Source organism: Oryza brachyantha, chromosome 3 (genome assembly GCF_000231095.2).
Source record: "Oryza brachyantha chromosome 3, ObraRS2, whole genome shotgun sequence".
In the NCBI taxonomy this organism is placed as follows: domain Eukaryota; kingdom Viridiplantae; phylum Streptophyta; class Magnoliopsida; order Poales; family Poaceae; genus Oryza; species Oryza brachyantha.
Window position 1 is genome coordinate 8,615,313 of NC_023165.2, and position 16,704 is coordinate 8,632,016.

The following is a 16,704-nucleotide window of genomic DNA, read 5'->3' on the forward strand; positions in this document are numbered from 1 at the left end:
GCAAAGCACGTTGCTCTCCTTTGCTTTGCTTTCATTAACTATGTGTTAGTAGCTGGTGGGGTAGTACATAGTGGTTCAGAGGACACGATTTCTTGCATTAAACACATTGGTGTCATCGGAGGTTGGTTAGTAATCAGGGTGGTGCAGGCCATCAAAGTCTGGACGTACAGCTTATGGCCACAGCACAGAGATGGTAAGGGCAAAACTTATGTGTGTTTTAAGAGAGCGTAGTGAAGGCAGCCTATGCAAGGATGGTAGTACAACCCAACCAGGGATCATGGCTTCCACCATCTCTTGTTCTCCATGGACTTTGCGATCTGACGAGCAAGGGAGGCGAAATTCTCTGATTCACTTTGAAGCTCAGCGGATTCTTGGCTTATTCTCTGCCCAATTAAAGAACCAGAATCAGTTTCTTCGTGTTCATTAGACAAAATGTTAAAGCTTACTGAATGCAAAAGGACGGAGACAGTCGTTTACAGCAAGTTTCTCCCCCCGTTCGTTGAGCTTATCCTTTGCATGAGCTGCAGCTGCAGCAGCATCCTGATACGGCATTCAGAGTAAATCAGATGGACAAATCAAACTCGATCAATTCGCGGCATCGGTGAGGCTAGAAAAGGAAAAAGTACCCCGCCAAATTTGTATTTGGTGAGGATCTCTTGGGTGCTTTTCATTCTTGGTTTCTGAACGTCGCTCGGCCCTTCAAATAATTTCTCTCTCTCCATCTCTAGCAGAGCAGTTAAGCATTGCCATCAGAAGAGTATAGTTATATCTTTCGAATTGCCAGAAACCGCAGCGATACCTGTTTTGGTTTTCTTACGACTAAACAAAGACCTTGGGGTTGATGCTGGTTCTGGTCTTGCTTCATCGTCAATCTTTATGTCGTCTGCAATGTACCCTTAGTTACATTTCTTGTTCAGGGCCTTCAGGTAAATATGAATGAGAAAGAGATGGGGAGAGGGCACACCAATTGTCAATTCTCCTGTTGGATCATGGGTGTTTCCCATTGACAGTTGCACAAGGAGGATTTTGAAGAAAAAACACCTAGAATTATTCCCCTTCCTTTCAGCTTGACGTTTCCCCTTTGATTTCTTTTATGATGCCACCAGGAGTCCAAGAGCGCTAGCTGCTGTATCACGCATTAGAAATTTCAGGTCAAGGCAACATACCGAATGTTTCAAAAGTTGCTGCTTGATGAACATAATAGTTCAAGCGTGGAAACGATTGCGGAATCGTGAGACAAAGACCGTGCAATAGGAACGCAGCAAGTACCTGAAGTTGTTCACAGGAAGAGGGGAAAAAAAGGAAGCAGATTCAGACCCAGAGCAACGTGAGGGGGAAAAAAAATCAACAGACACACGAATTTGACACCAACCAGAGAGATGAAAGGAATTATGAAGTCTTGCAGGTTACTATCTCATTTGGTCACCTTGATTTGTGTGTTGCCGCGGAAAGCATGGTGTTTATTTTTGGACACCACACTTCTGTGTTCCGCTTTATTTTTTTTCTTTTTTTAACTATCCCGGATACGGGCATTGAAACAACCGAACAAGGCTGGAAGCCTGCTGCTTGAGCTGTGTAGCCCATTTCTATTACAGAAAGGTACCAATGGCTATTGGGCAACAGCACAAACATTAAAAAAACGCATTTGTTTCCTTCTTCCTTCAAGTTTATAACAACCTATGAGGTACATACAAAACCGGTGAGAGGAAGGTCGTTCAAACTCGTTTCCCTTGTTTTTGTTACCAACCATCTGCTCTCTGGCGGTGCCATCATGTGAGCACCAGTTTGCCACCTTCGCACCATGCAAAACCTGAATTTTTCACCAGCCTGAACAGTCGTTCAAGCTAGTAGAACATACTCCGTTTCGTATCATCTCGTATGATTTTCTTATATTGCATAGATTTATTAATTAATTAATATATACATTTATATATGTGCTTAGATTTATTAGCATCCATATGAATTTAGCTAAGGTTAGATCTTACATTTGGAGCAGAGGAAATACATCTGCAATTTTGCATACTGTCATACGATATTCCAATTAGAATAGGAAGAAATCTGCTGTTACATATTAACTTCAGTTTACAGGACCAGAAGGCCATCTGTCGCTCATTACATGGCTCATCACCAAAATCTTATGACAATGTGTACTAAATAAAAAAAAACTGAGTATAATTTAAGGTGTTAGTCTACAGGGCCAGTTAGTCTTATAGATATACTCCTACTTGCTGAGGTTCTTTTCTCTTTTAGGTACTGAGGACTACAAACATAGGGGATGGTTCATGTCAGTGTCATCGGTGTAAATAGAGAATTATATGAGACCACACAAACGAGGTTTAGAGCAAAACTGCTTTCCATTTGCTTTCACCAAGGCTACCACTCCGGCAGTCAAACCAGCACAGATAATGGAGGTGATGAAGTGTTGTGCATTCCGTCCAACTGCTGGTAAGATGATATCACAAATGTAAAAACCACCCATCATACTATGGGAACTTCTTAGGTGAAAACGAGAATGAGGCAGACCTTGACTAAGAGTGAATGTGGTGGCAGTAATCCCACCAACTATGATCGCCGAAGCCACAGGAAGATACTGCAGTTAAACAATATGAGCAGTAACCCCCATTATCGAAATGAAAATGCTGATTGCTAAGGCAGGAAAAAAATGAAAATGCTGATTACCGTTGCAGATTCAAATCCACCATTTTGAAAAGGAGAAGAGATGCTTTTGCTGACCGCATAGTACCCGCTGATAAGGTCTAGAGCATCCTGAAGATGAGTAATGAAGTATTAAAAGAAGCAAGAAAGAGCACATTTTGTAGAATATAATCTGCAGAAAGCAGAAGGTTTTAAAATAGATGGTTTAGCATGAGGACAGGAGTTACAGCAAATAATTGCTTCAAATGGTTGGTTTTTTGAACGTTAAATTAAAGTTGTATATAAAATGGTACATCCATAGAACTGTTACTAGACCATGCAAAGATTAGTTAAGTGCTCAGACAGTGTACATTACAAACTAATACAAGAAGCACCTGAAAGGATAATTGACAAATAAATTATGATTTGACAAGAGCAAATATTAGGGAAGCAATTTCCTATGTGTATCAGAACTGGCATGGATACCACTTACTTGTCGCACTCCGTCATGAAAATTATTCAAATAATATCGTGAAAGAGCACTCATGCCATCTTTAATCAATCCAGGTAATGTCTGCCTTCCATACCTGTGATATTAAGTTGTTACCATGGATACAAATGCACCACAATTGATCAAAGAATTATTAATTTAACAATAAATGGTATAATTTACCTCACTAGGTCCCCCTTTAATGCATAAGAACCAGCATATTCCAGGCTTAGCTCATCTCCATGCTCAACCCATACTGCCAAGTATGAGAATATATATAAACTGTCCTGGTTTCTATAGTAGACAAAAAAAAAAGAACCTTACTTTTTTTAAAGGCATCACTGATGTCTTCAGATTGAGAAATGCTGCCAGATGATGATAGAGCCCCCATACGTTGCAGCTGTAAGTCCAATGATTTTCTCGCAAGGAAACTCTGGAAAGCAAAAGAAAGGTGGTAAAAAGGGATTAATGATAACATAGTCATTAGATCATTAAACATACTAAACAGCAGTATATCATCTTTTTTCAGCATGTGCATTTGTCATCAATCATTGGTAATGAAGTATTATACCATGGTGCGTGCTCAGTTTAGTCCCATGGGATCATTGGAAGCAATACTAAATCATTTCCTTGCTTGCTATTTTGCTCAAGGGATGCTCATTAGATCAAAGCAGCAAATTACAGCATGTGAAGTTGCGAAACACACATTGCTAATTCCTCACCTGTACATTCTCTAAATCTTAATGAAATTTGGCAGCCACCCTTCTGGCTAGCCCAGCAAAAAAAATCACTACACCCTCTGTTCTAGGTTGTTTAGTGGAGATTAGTATTATGGAGAAAAAACTTTGGTGCGCTGTGCCCTTAATAAATGTGGAATGAATGCATGTAGGAGGATAGGTGGGGGTAATATGGGAAGAAATTTGAATGGGAAGTGATTGTTGGGACTAGTAGTGTGTAAATAGTACATTGTAGGATGAGATTTAATCCTAGAAACTCTTATATTTTAAAACATATGTAGCAATTAACATGTATCTATCCAAATAAATTTAGGACATGCTTGAGCTATGCAACGGAACTGTTTACTAAGCAACTCACACCCTAGCTCAATAACATAACAATTCAACTTAACTAGAGCCATATGCATCAGTGCAATAACAATCTGAAGGATTGGCAAGATAGAAGAATATTGGTGTGACATGCAAAGGGCTATCAAAATATAGCTGGAGGTTATTAGCGCGGTCATGATTTTCATTATCTTTTATTCACAGAAACGACAGAACACACCTGAGTTACATTTGTACGGTCCAGGCAATCTATGCAATTGGACCTAACTACGCCATTTTGCTCCAGCAATATCTCTCCTTTGGTGTTGATAAGAAAATATCTGCTCAGCTGGCCCCGAAATTAATCAAGAGCAAATTACTCGCCATAGTTAAACCTCCAGTAGTTCAAATAAATCTTAAAGTAGTCTCAGATCAGGAACAAAAGGTAAGCCTAGATCTTGGGTATTTAAAGGTATTTAAAAATTACCCTTGTTTCTGAATAGCTTCCTCAATTTGATTGTATAGAGCTTGCAGATTATCAAAGTTCCCTCCACGACAGATATGATGGAAATCAAAATGCACATACCTGTAGATAAAGTGCACATCAGCATAAACATATAATTTATATACATGCTAATCTCAGGGGAGGTATTTTACCACCTGTATAATCACAAAACAATAGAAGCATATCTTACAATTTTCACATAATATGAAGTACCTGATGTTAGGAATCCTTTCCATTTCAGCAGCAAATGCATTGCTTAAATTTCCTTCATCACCTTGCTGCAACCAAACAAACCTAGTTAGATGAACTGTCTTCTGTCCACAATAACACAAAATAAATAATTTACTAGATCCAGATTAGTTTATGCACTACCAAATGGAAATACATGAGACACAACACCTCAGTACAATTGTACAAAGCATGAAATACCTTATATGTTTACAAACTTCATATAAATTGGATTATACAGGGTTAATACTAGATTGTTGTACTTTTTTTTTTTTTGAAAAAAAGGTGTGAAGTTGCTACAAGGCAAAAATACTTCATTTTTTTATGTTCACTTAGCTAATCTAGATTGGCAAACAAGTAAACAAAGAACAGAATATCATAGCACAAGTTTGGCTATTGGTCTTGAACCAAGCAAAGAGACTACATGGATATAAGTTCATAAATTTTAGCTCATACTGTGAAGACAACACTAAATCATTAATTCATCGTACCATTAGCAACTAAATATGATAAAAACTCACAGTGTTACAATGCTCAGTTATTATATTAGATAGACTAATATTTCATAACATCAACATGAGCACAGAACTTACTTTATCTGTCAAATCAACAACAACTGTGTCCCCGTATCTTTGTGAAAGATCATGAAAGTGGCGTTGGACAACCTTCGGCTGTAAACAGTAGTAGTTTGAGAGAGACCAACACAGTCAGTGTGAAAGGTCATTAGCGGTGCAAACTAAAAGGCAGTAGATTAATGGATTCCTACCATTTCTTCATGTTGAATTATGTTGAGACATGGTTTATAGCTTAAATCCACTATTTGCTCCCAGAGAAGTGGAATGGAGCCTCGAACCTAAAAAGGGAATGAATAAGCTTGAGGCACTGGAAATGGGAAGCATCAAACTAACTGACGCTCCAAAGTTGTACATGTTCCTTAAAAAGTATAAATGATATACACCACAGTTATGCATGATACAAGTGAAAATAAAACTGTAAGATATTCTGTGAACCCCATGTTGTTTGAGCAAGGAGAAGAAATTATGTAACATTGGATTACAGAGGGAAGAGATTCCTTCCGATTCTTGTTCATATTGAAAATATGAATTTATGACTATTTTTTATCACATTGAATGCCACAATTATTTTTTTGATGTAGACTGATGGTATTATTACTTTGATAAGCAACTTGTTAGTATGTACAAATCAAATATGAACGCCATCATAAAATCTAGCACTAATATCCATTAAATATTAACTATTAAGCTCCCTTGTCAATAAGCTATGGAATATGATCATTCAGCAACGAGGAATTTCATTTGTTGTATCAAGAAACCACCTGTATAAATGAAGACATCAAACCTTCATACTCTACCAGCTGTTCTGTCTCAACAAAATTAGCTGTGGCACCTTCAAGATTTGCACCTCTTCTCCACATTCTTGTTCCTGCATTGAATGCATGTAAGTGCACCACAATTTGGAAAAGTTCCATTATGTTTGTGATGTAACTCATACTGCAACTTTCTGATTGAAATGTCAAAGGAGAAAGGAAGTACAACCTAGACGCCTGTTGCATCTACGTGAGAATAATGTTATTCTGACAGGTGCCTCCTTCAAGGTAAATTGCACTGTCCGAAAGCGTTAAATAGTTAAGGATACAACAACTTGCTGAAGCATGTTTCTCTACCGAAAGTAAAAAAAAAATGGGCATTGTATCACACATTTTCAGCAACTACACAGATAAATCGTCTACAAATACTGTCCTCCTGGGCACCAAAACAGACTGACATTACGTGTAGAAGGTAAGTGCTCGATGCAAACCAGTGAAAACTGAAAAGTAAAGATAATAATATAAAATATGTATCGAAATTTTCTAAAATTTTGGATATTCCCTTGGACCAGTGGGATGATAAACTCATCAAGCTGCAAAAGGAAAAAGGCGCAGAAGAATAAGCAGGATATAAAAAAGGAAAAATAATTAACTATTTTAATTGAGACATACTCCCTCAGTCCTAGAATGTAAGGTATTTTAGGGATGAATCTGGACAAGCATTTGTCCAGATTCATCCTCCAGATTCATTCTTAAAAATCCCTTATGTTTAAGGTCAGAGATAGTATATGATTACCTTAGATTCAATAAACTCCTCCAGCAAATTTTTGTTCCAAATAAAACGTGGGTCAGCCTGAAAAACAAACTTAAAGATATGTTAGTATGAAAGTGCATTTTGGGTAGATTGATTGATTCTTTGTCAGGAAACAGAGTAAGACTTTTATAGTTTTGTAACTTAGCTAGTATGTCTCCAACTATTACGCTCACTATGGCTGTGACACATCAAGCTTCAAATAGTACGGTGCAATAGAGCATGCATTAGCAGTGACATTTCTGCGGGGAAGCTCAAGCAAATGTACACATCCAGTTCATTATATCCTATTGTATAGTTAAGAAATGCATAGAGTACTGATAGATAGAATAAATACAGTTAGCAATACACCAAAATCAGCTGAGTCGAGAATTACTAAAATGCACAATGCCAATGGAACAAATTAGTGCATGATAACAATAGCTGCTCCCTCTATTCTTTTTTTACTGACAATTAAAAAACCATGCAACCAAACACTCTAAACTTAATACTACATCAGTAAATTTGCTGTTATGATTTAAGGATACTTTTATAATATTATAGGTTTTATATATTCCAATGATAATACATTTACAAAAACAACATTCAAAGATATTTTTTTTGTCAAGCATGGACAGGAGAAAATTCAACTGTCTAAGGAAATGTAATGGTTAAAATTGAATCTTAGCTGCAAATTTCCATATATCAAGTTCAAATACATTTCAGGCTTTGCATTTTGTTATCATTTTGCAATTACACATGTATTTCAGCTATTATACGAGTTCAGTTAATCAGACTTATAAATGCAAAAATGCACGCAAGTTAAAAAGGGAACAAAATAAGATATAAGTAAAGAGAATAGATATATAGATTTTTTTTTCAAAGATAACAACTACGATGACTCAAATGCCATGGGAATTAGCATTGTACTAAATTATAATGTGAATCATCACTAACCTGTTTCCACAGTGGTTTATGTACTCGCCTGGCAGGCAACTTTGATGCCCTCTGCAAGCTACGAGGTAATAACTCATATAACAGAAAATGACTAGTGATAAAGTTTATCACAAGGATGTGCACATATAGATACTTTAATTGCCTTATCCACAGACATGCATAACTTGATACTTACTTTAGTGTCAAATCCCTGTCATAAGAGTAGTACAGCCCATGAGTAGTTTCTGCGATTCTCAGGAGAGACATGAAATATGCCTCATCCCTTTTCTGCATTCAGATGGCATGCACAAATGATGATGATGCAACCAAAAATATCAGATAAAGAGAAACAATGCGCAAACAATATGGATACCATTGCATGCTAACTAATCAATTTTGCTATACCTCCTGTGCAGTTAAATGCTTCATAGCCTCGTTGCAGCATAAGAATTTCATCGAGTTCACATTGTAAACAGGGGAGCCCTGATATGAGCCAGCATCCTTTCGGGAAGTGATGACAAGTACATAGTTTCCTGATTAAAAAAAGGAAAAGGTGGAAGGCCCGCTACATAAAATTATATTTTCGAAAAAATTGACAGACAACTAGCAGTTATAACATGGAGAACTTTACAAGAAGACACGAAGAAACCATTTTCCTTCATCTAACATTCCATGCCAAAAATATTTCCAGAGTTTATCTATCAGACATAGGTTTGATTGTTCTGAGCAATGCAATGCATGCTTGATTATTAAGAAAATGGATTTAGTATGCTACACTGCCATATGCTTAACCATATGGCAAAGAGTATTTGGGTTTAATTTTCTGCTGGACCAATCCAATTTTATGTATTTTCTGGCAATGTGGAATTAGCATGTATAATAAAAACTACATTCAAGTCACTAAATTCTAGAAATAATTGAAATGCAGAAATTATCACAGTATAAGTTAGTATCAGGAATTCCAAATTTGGATACTGAACAAGTAATATAAACTGCAATTACTTGTCAAGCGTCTACGACTTTTAAACAGGGAAGCTTTTAAACTGGATTATTAAACTTGAGTTAACTAATAACGATTAATATCAGTACACAACTAAATGGTGGGAAAACGGACACATCTAGGCAAACAATCATATTTGAAATATTTCTCCCTGTTGGGAAATTGTGACTACATGCCAGATAAATCAGTCCCGTGTGCAAATTTAGATCAGATCATCAGATCACTGTTGTGCAAGCAGAAACTACAAATGAAGTTATCCAAATTGAACGCAAGGAAAAACCACAAGCTAGACACAAATGGCGACTCACCGGCAAGCAGCCTGATCATGCCAACCACTCCATAAATTTTCGACACCTTACAATCGCTTCCCGCCGCGGCCTCCTCTGCACCCGAACAAATGCACAGGATAAAACCACCGCCGATTCACGAGCCAGGCACCCCAAACCAATCAACAACCGGAACCGAGCCGCGATCCCGCCCCCCCACCCCCTTTTTTCCCCTTTCTGTAGCGGAACGAAGCGGGCGGTATCGCGCTTCACGGTAAGGGAGCTGACCTGCGGAGAGGCGGGAGAGGGAGCCGTTGGAGCGGGAGACGGCGAAGGCGCCGCCGCCGTCGATCGAGCGGATCACGTAGCGGTCGCGGAACTCCCGTAGCTCGAGCTCGCGGCTGCAGGCCCCGGGGCGGAGCGGCTCCTCGGCGAGCAGCGGCGCGTCGTCGGCATCGGTCGCCATCAGCGGCGTCCGGCTCCGGGCACGCGTGGCGAGTGGCGTCTCGGTTTACGTCTGGATCGGTGGCCCGGCCGCACCCCGGATCCGTGAGCGAGGGAGAAAAGGGGAACGCGAAACGGGTGTGGCTCACTACACGTGGGCCACCTGGGTGGGGCTCGGGCGGGAGCCGGGAGGTGCCCGCAACAGGTGTTCCAATGTTCCATTTGTTTTCCAAAAACTATATTAATCCGTTTTTAAAATATTAGCTAATATATTAATCATGTACTAATCCAATGCTCTATTTTATTTATCCAAGGAATCTTTTACTAACGTTAACTCGAGAACACATTGAATTTGTTCATGGAGCAAGGGAGGGGATTGGGGACCTAGAGTGAGGGATTAGTGCGTGCTTAATTAACTGTTAGCTAAAACGTAAAAATGAATTAATATACTTTTAAATAGTTTTTTATATATTTTTTAAAGAGTTTTTTCATGAAAAATGGAAGAGTAGAAGTTATGAAGGTCAGAAGGGGGGAGAATGTAGCCTAAGAGCAAGTTCATATAAGAGTCGTTGTTAGCTCTACAATTTTTCTATGTTATTAAGGACACTCACAGTATAGATCCTAAGGTAGTTTCTATGGTAAAACCTCTTTGACACTGACATCGTGGCTCTCAAAGAAAATCATCCACTGATCACTCTCGCTGGCTAGAAAGGTCACATCGTATGAACCTGTTAACAATGGAATGTGTGATGGACGATGGTTACATTGCACTGGACGCACATCTCGTCCTTTTTTGGTGCTGGGTGGCCTTTGGGCTGTGTGGCCAGGCGGTCACTGGGTGGGGTTTTGACTCGCTCCATGAGCTCGTGAAGTCGAGACAGTGGTTCCACAAGCTTTCGCTGTTAGGCTGCATGGAATGCTGTGCTGAATATGGGTGTGTGAACAGTGAAATTAACCGAACTGGAAGGCCAAATCGAATTTTACCAAACGGATTCGCTAAAAAAAAAACCTATCGAAAGTTGTATAGCCAAAACCCTTTACCAAAACCAAAGAAATTTTGTTAGTAGCTCGTTCTCAGCCGTTGGATGTCACCACCCTCGCTTACTTTAAGCCCACTACGCCGGTATCCACTCCTCGCCGGCGCACGATGGCCCAGTTGTCATCCGGGCCATCGTCTCCGCTGCCTTGCAATTTGACGGCGGATGCCGTTTCTACGTTGTTCTTGCCGTCCGCTCCGCCGTTGTAGCCTGCTGGCGGCACCGCCTCATCCACTGCAGGAGAGGGCCCTGGGCTGTAGATTTGAAACCGGTGCGGTGCCTTCGCCTCCGCCTTGCCGTGTTCTGTGATTTTCGATGATTTTTATGATTTAGTTTCATCTATGAATTGCTAGATGATTTGTGTATTTGTTGCTTATCTGACATTTTTATAATTTGGTCACGACCGAGACAAGTACCCAAATCGGTCAGTCGTGACAAATTATCACTTGAATTTGGTCTTCACTTGTTTTTATTACTGATTTTTCTTGAACGACTAAAGAGAATGGCCACCCCTACAGCTGAGAAAAAAAAAAGATGGAGCCGAAGTACCGAAGGAAGAAATATTAACTCATAAAAATAGTAAAAGTAGAACAATAATACTATCACCGTTTCATATCATAAAACTTTCTAATCTACATTCGTCTATAGATATTTGGATTCATTAATATACATATAACCTCAGTAAAAACAAAAAATCTTAAATTGTAAAATGGGGGAATGTTACTGTATGCACACATCAATCTATAGAAAAATTTTCAAGAGTTTAAAGAAAATATAAAATTTTCTTGGTTCTCTAATATATAGTCCAAAAGGAAATTTATTTTGGTTCCTTATACTTTGTTTCTGCATACTGATAACACTTATAAGAAGAGTTTTACTCTCGTCGTTCCTTTTGTATCCTGAGGTACTGGTACCTCATGGTACCAAATCGTTTCTGATCGTTGGATCCAACCATGTACATTGATCGTTAGATCCAACCGTGTACATCCTACTTAGCTAGATCTAATGGTGAGAAACGATTTGGTACAGGTGTCGGTACCTCGAGATATAAAAGAAAGGATGGGAGTAAAACTCTTATAAGAATTATTTCTTAGGAATCTAAATCCTTCATTTTTCTTTCAAAACGAATGAGCCCTATACATGCTTAGCGCCTTAGCTCTGGCCAAACACTAACATTGATACACGACTCAAGAGTTTGATGGTAACTAATCGGGAGTTATCGCTCTTACTACTTATTCTTTTGTGTGCCGAATACAAAAATGATTTGCGATAATTATTGAGGATGCAAACAAATTAATTAAGTATTTATAAAGTTCAAAAAAGGATTTAAACAACTTTCTAAGAATTTCATATGCAAAAAAGTCTGTGTCAAGATTGTATTGTTGTGAAGCTAAAACTCCTTATTTACTCATGATTTTATTTCTTGGAGAAGAACACATCATTAAGGGGTGTTTGTTTATAGGCGTTAAACTTTAGCCCCTAGTCACATCGGATGTTTGGACATTTCTTATAAATAGTAAATGTGGTCAATAAATAAAACATATCCATAATCTTGGACTAATTTGCGAGACGAATCTAATGAGCCTAATTAATCTATGATTAGCGTATGTGATGCTACAGTAAACATTTGCTAATTATGGATTAATTAGGTTCAAAAAATTCATCTCGTGGATTAGCTCTCATTTATGAAATTAGTTTTTTGATTAGTTCATATTTAATACTTCAAATTAGTATCCAAATATCCGATATGACATGGGGCTAAAATTTAGCCCCATCTAAACAACCCCTAAGCATGTGTACCAGCTATCCTTTTGGATTTTGGAATGAGAAATGAAATGGTCATACTTTTTAAGGGATGACCCATTTTGTTAATGGGAGAGAAAAGTGAGTTTAATTAGTTTGCCATTTTTTAGCAATGCTAACCCGAATGTTGGGGAAATATTTATTTTAGAATGATCCATCCCAAATTCCCACTCATCCCAAAACCAAAACACCCTGAAAATGTATTCGTTATGCCCTAACCCACACTATCCTTAAACCAAATACACCCTGGTAGCTAGAGATCTTTATAAAAGAGAGAAAATATGATAGATTTATGTCACTTTGTTCCATTTCCACTCGAGTACGGAAAATGAGGCACCGGGATACATTTTATTCTTCTTCTTTTTTTCCCTAGGGTATCGGATATAATTAACAAGGAAAAGAAAAACAGACTCGCCATCAAACTGGTTTCGATGGAGTTGGAATCTGTTGTTTTAAGGGAAAGGGCAGAGGAAAGACGGCCAATCTTTTTTTGACTACCACGGTGCTCTGATGCAAGAAAGGCACATAAATCCTTATCACCTTTGTAAAATGTGAATGTTCTTTCTTCCTCGGGAAGTATGTCCTTATCAACAGCAATTAACGGGGGAGCTTAAAAAAAGAGAGCTGGTACTACATGATCAAAAGATATTTTCACTCTTTATGCTCCAACTTGTAAAGAGCACAGTAACCGTAGAATCAAGTCACGTTGTGCAGGGGACGAGTCACTGCGGTTAATCGATCTTGCAGTCACTTCTGTTCTGCCCAATAAACTATCTCCGTCTCTCAAAGTGTGACGTCGTTGATTTTTTAATGCACGTTTGACTATTCGTCTTATTAAAAAAATTACATAATTACTAATTAATTTTATATCATTTTATTTATTGTTAAGTATACTTTTATGCATATGTATATATATAATTTCACATATTTTTAAAAAAATTAAATAAGACGAATGATCAAACATGTATAAAAAAATTAATGACGTTAAAAATTTAAGAACGGAGGGAGTATATATCAGGAGATCCCGGACAAAAGCGGGGATAATCCTAGAAATATGCCCACCAGGTTCTCTTCATCCGCAGCTGTTTCTGAAATTTTGCCCGATCCGACATCCGACATGTTACATGTACTACTCATGGCCAAGGCAGGCACTGGGCCTAACGACATGGACAAGCTTCTCCATTTACATCCAGGCTCCAGCCAATCGTCTTGTCTTGACGCATGCTTCACTTTTGCTGCGCCATTTTGGCAGCTCACATTTGCTTAACTCTGATTCTCTGAAGACGGACGACGCTACGTGCAATCTGGAAACACACCCCACGAACGAAGGCGCGAACACTAAAGATTCCATATTGATGCGCACACGAATTCCAAAACTCAAACCTTTCCATGTGTAGCTGCTGCTACGTGCATGATAGGGCAAAGGCAATGAAATCACGAGGTGAGTACCATATATTTGTAAACAAAAAATAATTTATAAATAAAGCTTTTATATAAATATTTTTAGCGATCTAAAAGTCAAAGCTAAAAAAGTAAAATTCGGTAAGAACTCTAAAAACTATCTCTAAATTTTTGGTTAAAATATCAAATTTTAGCTTATAAATATAAACATAAATGAAAAGATAGGATATGATGCATATATTCCAAGCAAACTAGTACAAAGATGATATGCAAAACCCCTCACGTGAACTGCCCCGTGCGCTGATCAAATCGATCTATCGATTGGTGACAATATTCTTCCCCACGAGCTGCCGCTAATCAGTTAATCGCTTCCTTGCTTGGATCGCACAGCAAAATAATTTGGCGCGGCTACATTGCTTTGCTTGCTTGCAGCAGCAGGAAATTCATCACCATCAACGGACGTCAGTATAAAGCAGCCGGGGGAAAGGCGCCGCCTTTGCCTCCCCTTTCCTTCTTCTCCGCCGTCGATCGATGCCGCTCTTCTGCAAGAACGGCGCCGGCTTTCTTGCCGCCGCTGTGTCTTCCACTGTGCTCCTGCTGTTCCTCGACGCCTTCTCGCTGCCGCCCGCCTCGGCGCTCGCCGTCGGGCTCGCGCGCCACCGCCGGAAAGACGCCTTGAGCTGCGACGTCTTCAGCGGCAGCTGGGTCCGCGACGATGGCAGTACTGGCGCGGCGTACACCGGGTACAACTGCCCGGTCATCGACGCGGAGTTCAACTGCCAGCTGTACGGCCGGCCGGACTCCGACTACCTCCGGTACCGGTGGAAGCCGGCCGGCTGCGAGCTACCCAGGTATAAGCATACACGACGGACGCGAGCGTGAAGCGGCAGTGATCGGTCGACGCCGACGCGGCGACATGCGTACGTGTGCGTGCATGCTTGCAGCGAACTGATACGAGCGGCGATTCTGCTATAGGTTTGACGGCGCGGACTTCCTGACGCGGATGAAGGGGAAGACGGTGATGTTCGTCGGCGACTCGCTCGGCCGGAACCAGTGGGAGTCGCTCGTCTGCCTGCTTCACGCCGCCGCGCCGCAGTCGCCGGCGCAGCTCGTGTCCGTGGACCCTCTCTACACGTACAAGTTCCTGGTGCGTACTTCTTTTTTTTCTTTTCCATCCCTGCTGCACTCATTGCACGATGTTACTATCAAGAAAAGAAAGAGATCATTTGTACGTACGTACGTATGTCGATCGTACGAGCAGGATTACGGTCTGGTGGTATCGTTCTACCGCGCGCCGTACCTGGTGGACATCGACGTGGCCCAGGGGAAAAAGGTGCTACGGCTGGACGACATCTCCGAGAACGGCGAGGCGTGGCGCGGCGCCGACGTGCTGTCCTTCAACTCCGGCCACTGGTGGACGCACACCGGCGCGCTCCAGGGGTAACGTCGTGATCTCCGCGCCCCGCCAGAGTTTCCTCTGCAACACGGGTTCCTCTTGACACGGTCGACCCATGCATGTATCTGTAGGTGGGATTACATGGGCGCGGACGGGCAGTACTACGAGGACATGGACCGGATGGTGGCGTTCCAGCGCGGGATGGCAACCTGGGCCAACTGGGTGGACGCCAACGTCGATCCAGCCAAGACCCGTGTCTTCTTCCAGTCCATGTCCCCCACACACTACAGGTAAATCTCATTGTATACACTAGACGTACTTATTAATTATTATTCTCTAACGACGTGATTACCGTTCGTTTTTGGTCAGCTCCAAGGAGTGGGCTAGCCCGGTGTCCAAGAACTGCTACGGCGAGACGGCCCCGGCCGCCGGGGTGAACGCGACGGCGCCCCCGCTGGCGACGTCGGGGCAGGACCGGGTGATACAGGCCACGCTGCGGTCGATGAAAAGCCAGGTCCGCCTCCTCGACATCACGGCGCTGTCGGCGCTGCGGAAGGACGCACACCCGTCGGTGTACAGCGGCGACCTCTCGCCGGCGCAGCGCGCCAGCGGCGGCGGCTCGGCGGACTGCAGCCACTGGTGCCTCCCCGGCCTACCGGACACGTGGAACCAGCTCTTCTACGCGCTGCTCTTCTACCGATAGCGCCACCTCCCGCGCTGGGCCGGCCGGTGGCTCTCACTTGGCTGCAGCAAGCAAAAGCAACGCCAATTTCGTTTCTATTGTGTAACGATCTTAATTTAGTGCGAGGTGAGGCGTGGTGATTCATGACGGTAGGCACGCATGCTTGAGAAGAATGTACAATCATTGATCTTGCACTGCCAAATTGTAGTGCGAATGTCTGTACTAGGATCTGTCAGTGATCTAACTGATCTGCGCTAATCGTTGGAATACTAATTGAATTTTTAACAATGAGCAAACGCATTTTGAGGGCATATACAACAGAAAAATATACGCACGCATAGATATGGTCGGGGATACCAAAACATACATAAGTATTTTCATGAGCAACTGGATTATTAAGAAGTTCGTATGTTGTTTGAATGTTGAGAAATACTGCACGATGTTATACCATCAATTGCGTCTACGTGTGAAAGAGGTGTTAATGAGTCCAAGTTTTTCTATACAAAATTTGCGAATCAAGGTTCAAAATGAGGTGGGCTGAAATTTATAGGTTTTTAAGCTAAAATTATTTAAGGATTTAGTAGCATTGTGAAAAGACACAAATGCCTTGGCCCATTATCACCCCTGTATGATACGAAAGGATTAAATCAGACATGTTTTCTTCTTTTTGAGTATCCTCAATGTATATATAGTCCAAGTGGGTATTACGGTGGTTACCACTG

The 16,704-nt window shown here is 40.9% G+C and overlaps 3 protein-coding genes across 6 annotated transcripts; 1 reads left to right on the forward strand and 2 right to left on the reverse strand.

Moving 5' to 3' along the window:
* On the reverse strand, window positions 1–1,671 carry LOC107303953. Of its 3 annotated transcripts, none has more exons than XM_015835593.2 (6): window positions 1,373–1,671; window positions 965–1,126; window positions 800–883; window positions 627–724; window positions 478–540; window positions 1–383 (listed from the first exon to the last, which is right to left on the reverse strand). In XM_015835593.2, exons 2-6 carry the CDS (start codon window positions 1,002–1,004, stop codon window positions 276–278), a joined length of 393 nt encoding a protein of 130 aa, XP_015691079.1. In that variant the 5' UTR covers window positions 1,005–1,126; window positions 1,373–1,671; the 3' UTR covers window positions 1–275. The 3 variants fall into 3 exon arrangements, with proteins under 3 accessions (XP_015691079.1, XP_015691078.1, XP_015691077.1); XM_015835592.2 differs by having other exon boundaries at window positions 965–1,123; window positions 1,270–1,671; XM_015835591.2 differs by having other exon boundaries at window positions 1,270–1,671.
* A 317-nt stretch (window positions 1,672–1,988) lies between these two features.
* LOC102707197 (phosphoinositide phosphatase SAC8) lies at window positions 1,989–9,798 on the reverse strand. 2 transcript variants are annotated; one of them, XM_006649844.3, is made up of 20 exons: window positions 9,508–9,798; window positions 9,262–9,336; window positions 8,359–8,486; window positions 8,150–8,241; window positions 7,975–8,032; window positions 7,024–7,080; window positions 6,787–6,820; window positions 6,457–6,537; window positions 6,237–6,343; window positions 5,667–5,753; window positions 5,494–5,571; window positions 4,886–4,950; window positions 4,655–4,753; window positions 4,409–4,508; window positions 3,449–3,557; window positions 3,308–3,380; window positions 3,128–3,221; window positions 2,680–2,766; window positions 2,524–2,590; window positions 1,989–2,439 (listed from the first exon to the last, which is right to left on the reverse strand). In XM_006649844.3, the coding sequence occupies exons 1-20, from the start codon at window positions 9,683–9,685 to the stop codon at window positions 2,312–2,314; spliced, it is 1,797 nt and encodes a 598-aa protein (XP_006649907.1). In that variant the 5' UTR covers window positions 9,686–9,798; the 3' UTR covers window positions 1,989–2,311. The 2 variants fall into 2 exon arrangements, with proteins under 2 accessions (XP_006649907.1, XP_015691076.1); XM_015835590.2 differs by having other exon boundaries at window positions 1,989–2,442.
* A 4,595-nt stretch (window positions 9,799–14,393) lies between these two features.
* Window positions 14,394–16,283, forward strand: LOC102707474 (protein trichome birefringence-like 45). Its single transcript, XM_040522605.1, has 5 exons — window positions 14,394–14,755; window positions 14,880–15,051; window positions 15,166–15,344; window positions 15,432–15,590; window positions 15,670–16,283. The coding sequence occupies exons 1-5, from the start codon at window positions 14,436–14,438 to the stop codon at window positions 16,001–16,003; spliced, it is 1,164 nt and encodes a 387-aa protein (XP_040378539.1). The 5' UTR covers window positions 14,394–14,435; the 3' UTR covers window positions 16,004–16,283.
* Window positions 16,284–16,704: the final 421 nt, after the last annotated feature.

What these genes read in the sequence shown, in the direction of transcription:
- LOC107303953 (XM_015835593.2), bottom strand. Translation starts at nt 1,004, where the DNA reads ATGGGAAACACCCATGATCCAACAGGAGAATTGACAATTG. An exon ending in TCGTAAGAAAACCAAAACAG is followed by an intron (nt 725 to 799) that starts GTATCGCTGCGG and finishes CTGCTCTGCTAG; the next exon opens with AGATGGAGAGAGAGAAATTA. An exon ending in AACGGGGGGAGAAACTTGCT is followed by an intron (nt 384 to 477) that starts GTAAACGACTGT and finishes TTAATTGGGCAG; the next exon opens with AGAATAAGCCAAGAATCCGC.
- LOC102707197 (XM_015835590.2), bottom strand. Translation starts at nt 9,685, where the DNA reads ATGGCGACCGATGCCGACGACGCGCCGCTGCTCGCCGAGGAGCCGCTC. An exon ending in TTCATGACGGAGTGCGACAA is followed by an intron (nt 2,767 to 3,127) that starts GTAAGTGGTATC and finishes ACTCATCTTCAG; the next exon opens with GATGCTCTAGACCTTATCAG. An exon ending in CACATTCACTCTTAGTCAAG is followed by an intron (nt 2,443 to 2,523) that starts GTCTGCCTCATT and finishes TCATCTTACCAG; the next exon opens with CAGTTGGACGGAATGCACAA.
- LOC102707474 (XM_040522605.1), top strand. Translation starts at nt 14,436, where the DNA reads ATGCCGCTCTTCTGCAAGAACGGCGCCGGCTTTCTTGCCGCCGCTGTG. An exon ending in TCTACACGTACAAGTTCCTG is followed by an intron (nt 15,052 to 15,165) that starts GTGCGTACTTCT and finishes TCGTACGAGCAG; the next exon opens with GATTACGGTCTGGTGGTATC. An exon ending in CACACCGGCGCGCTCCAGGG is followed by an intron (nt 15,345 to 15,431) that starts GTAACGTCGTGA and finishes ATGTATCTGTAG; the next exon opens with GTGGGATTACATGGGCGCGG.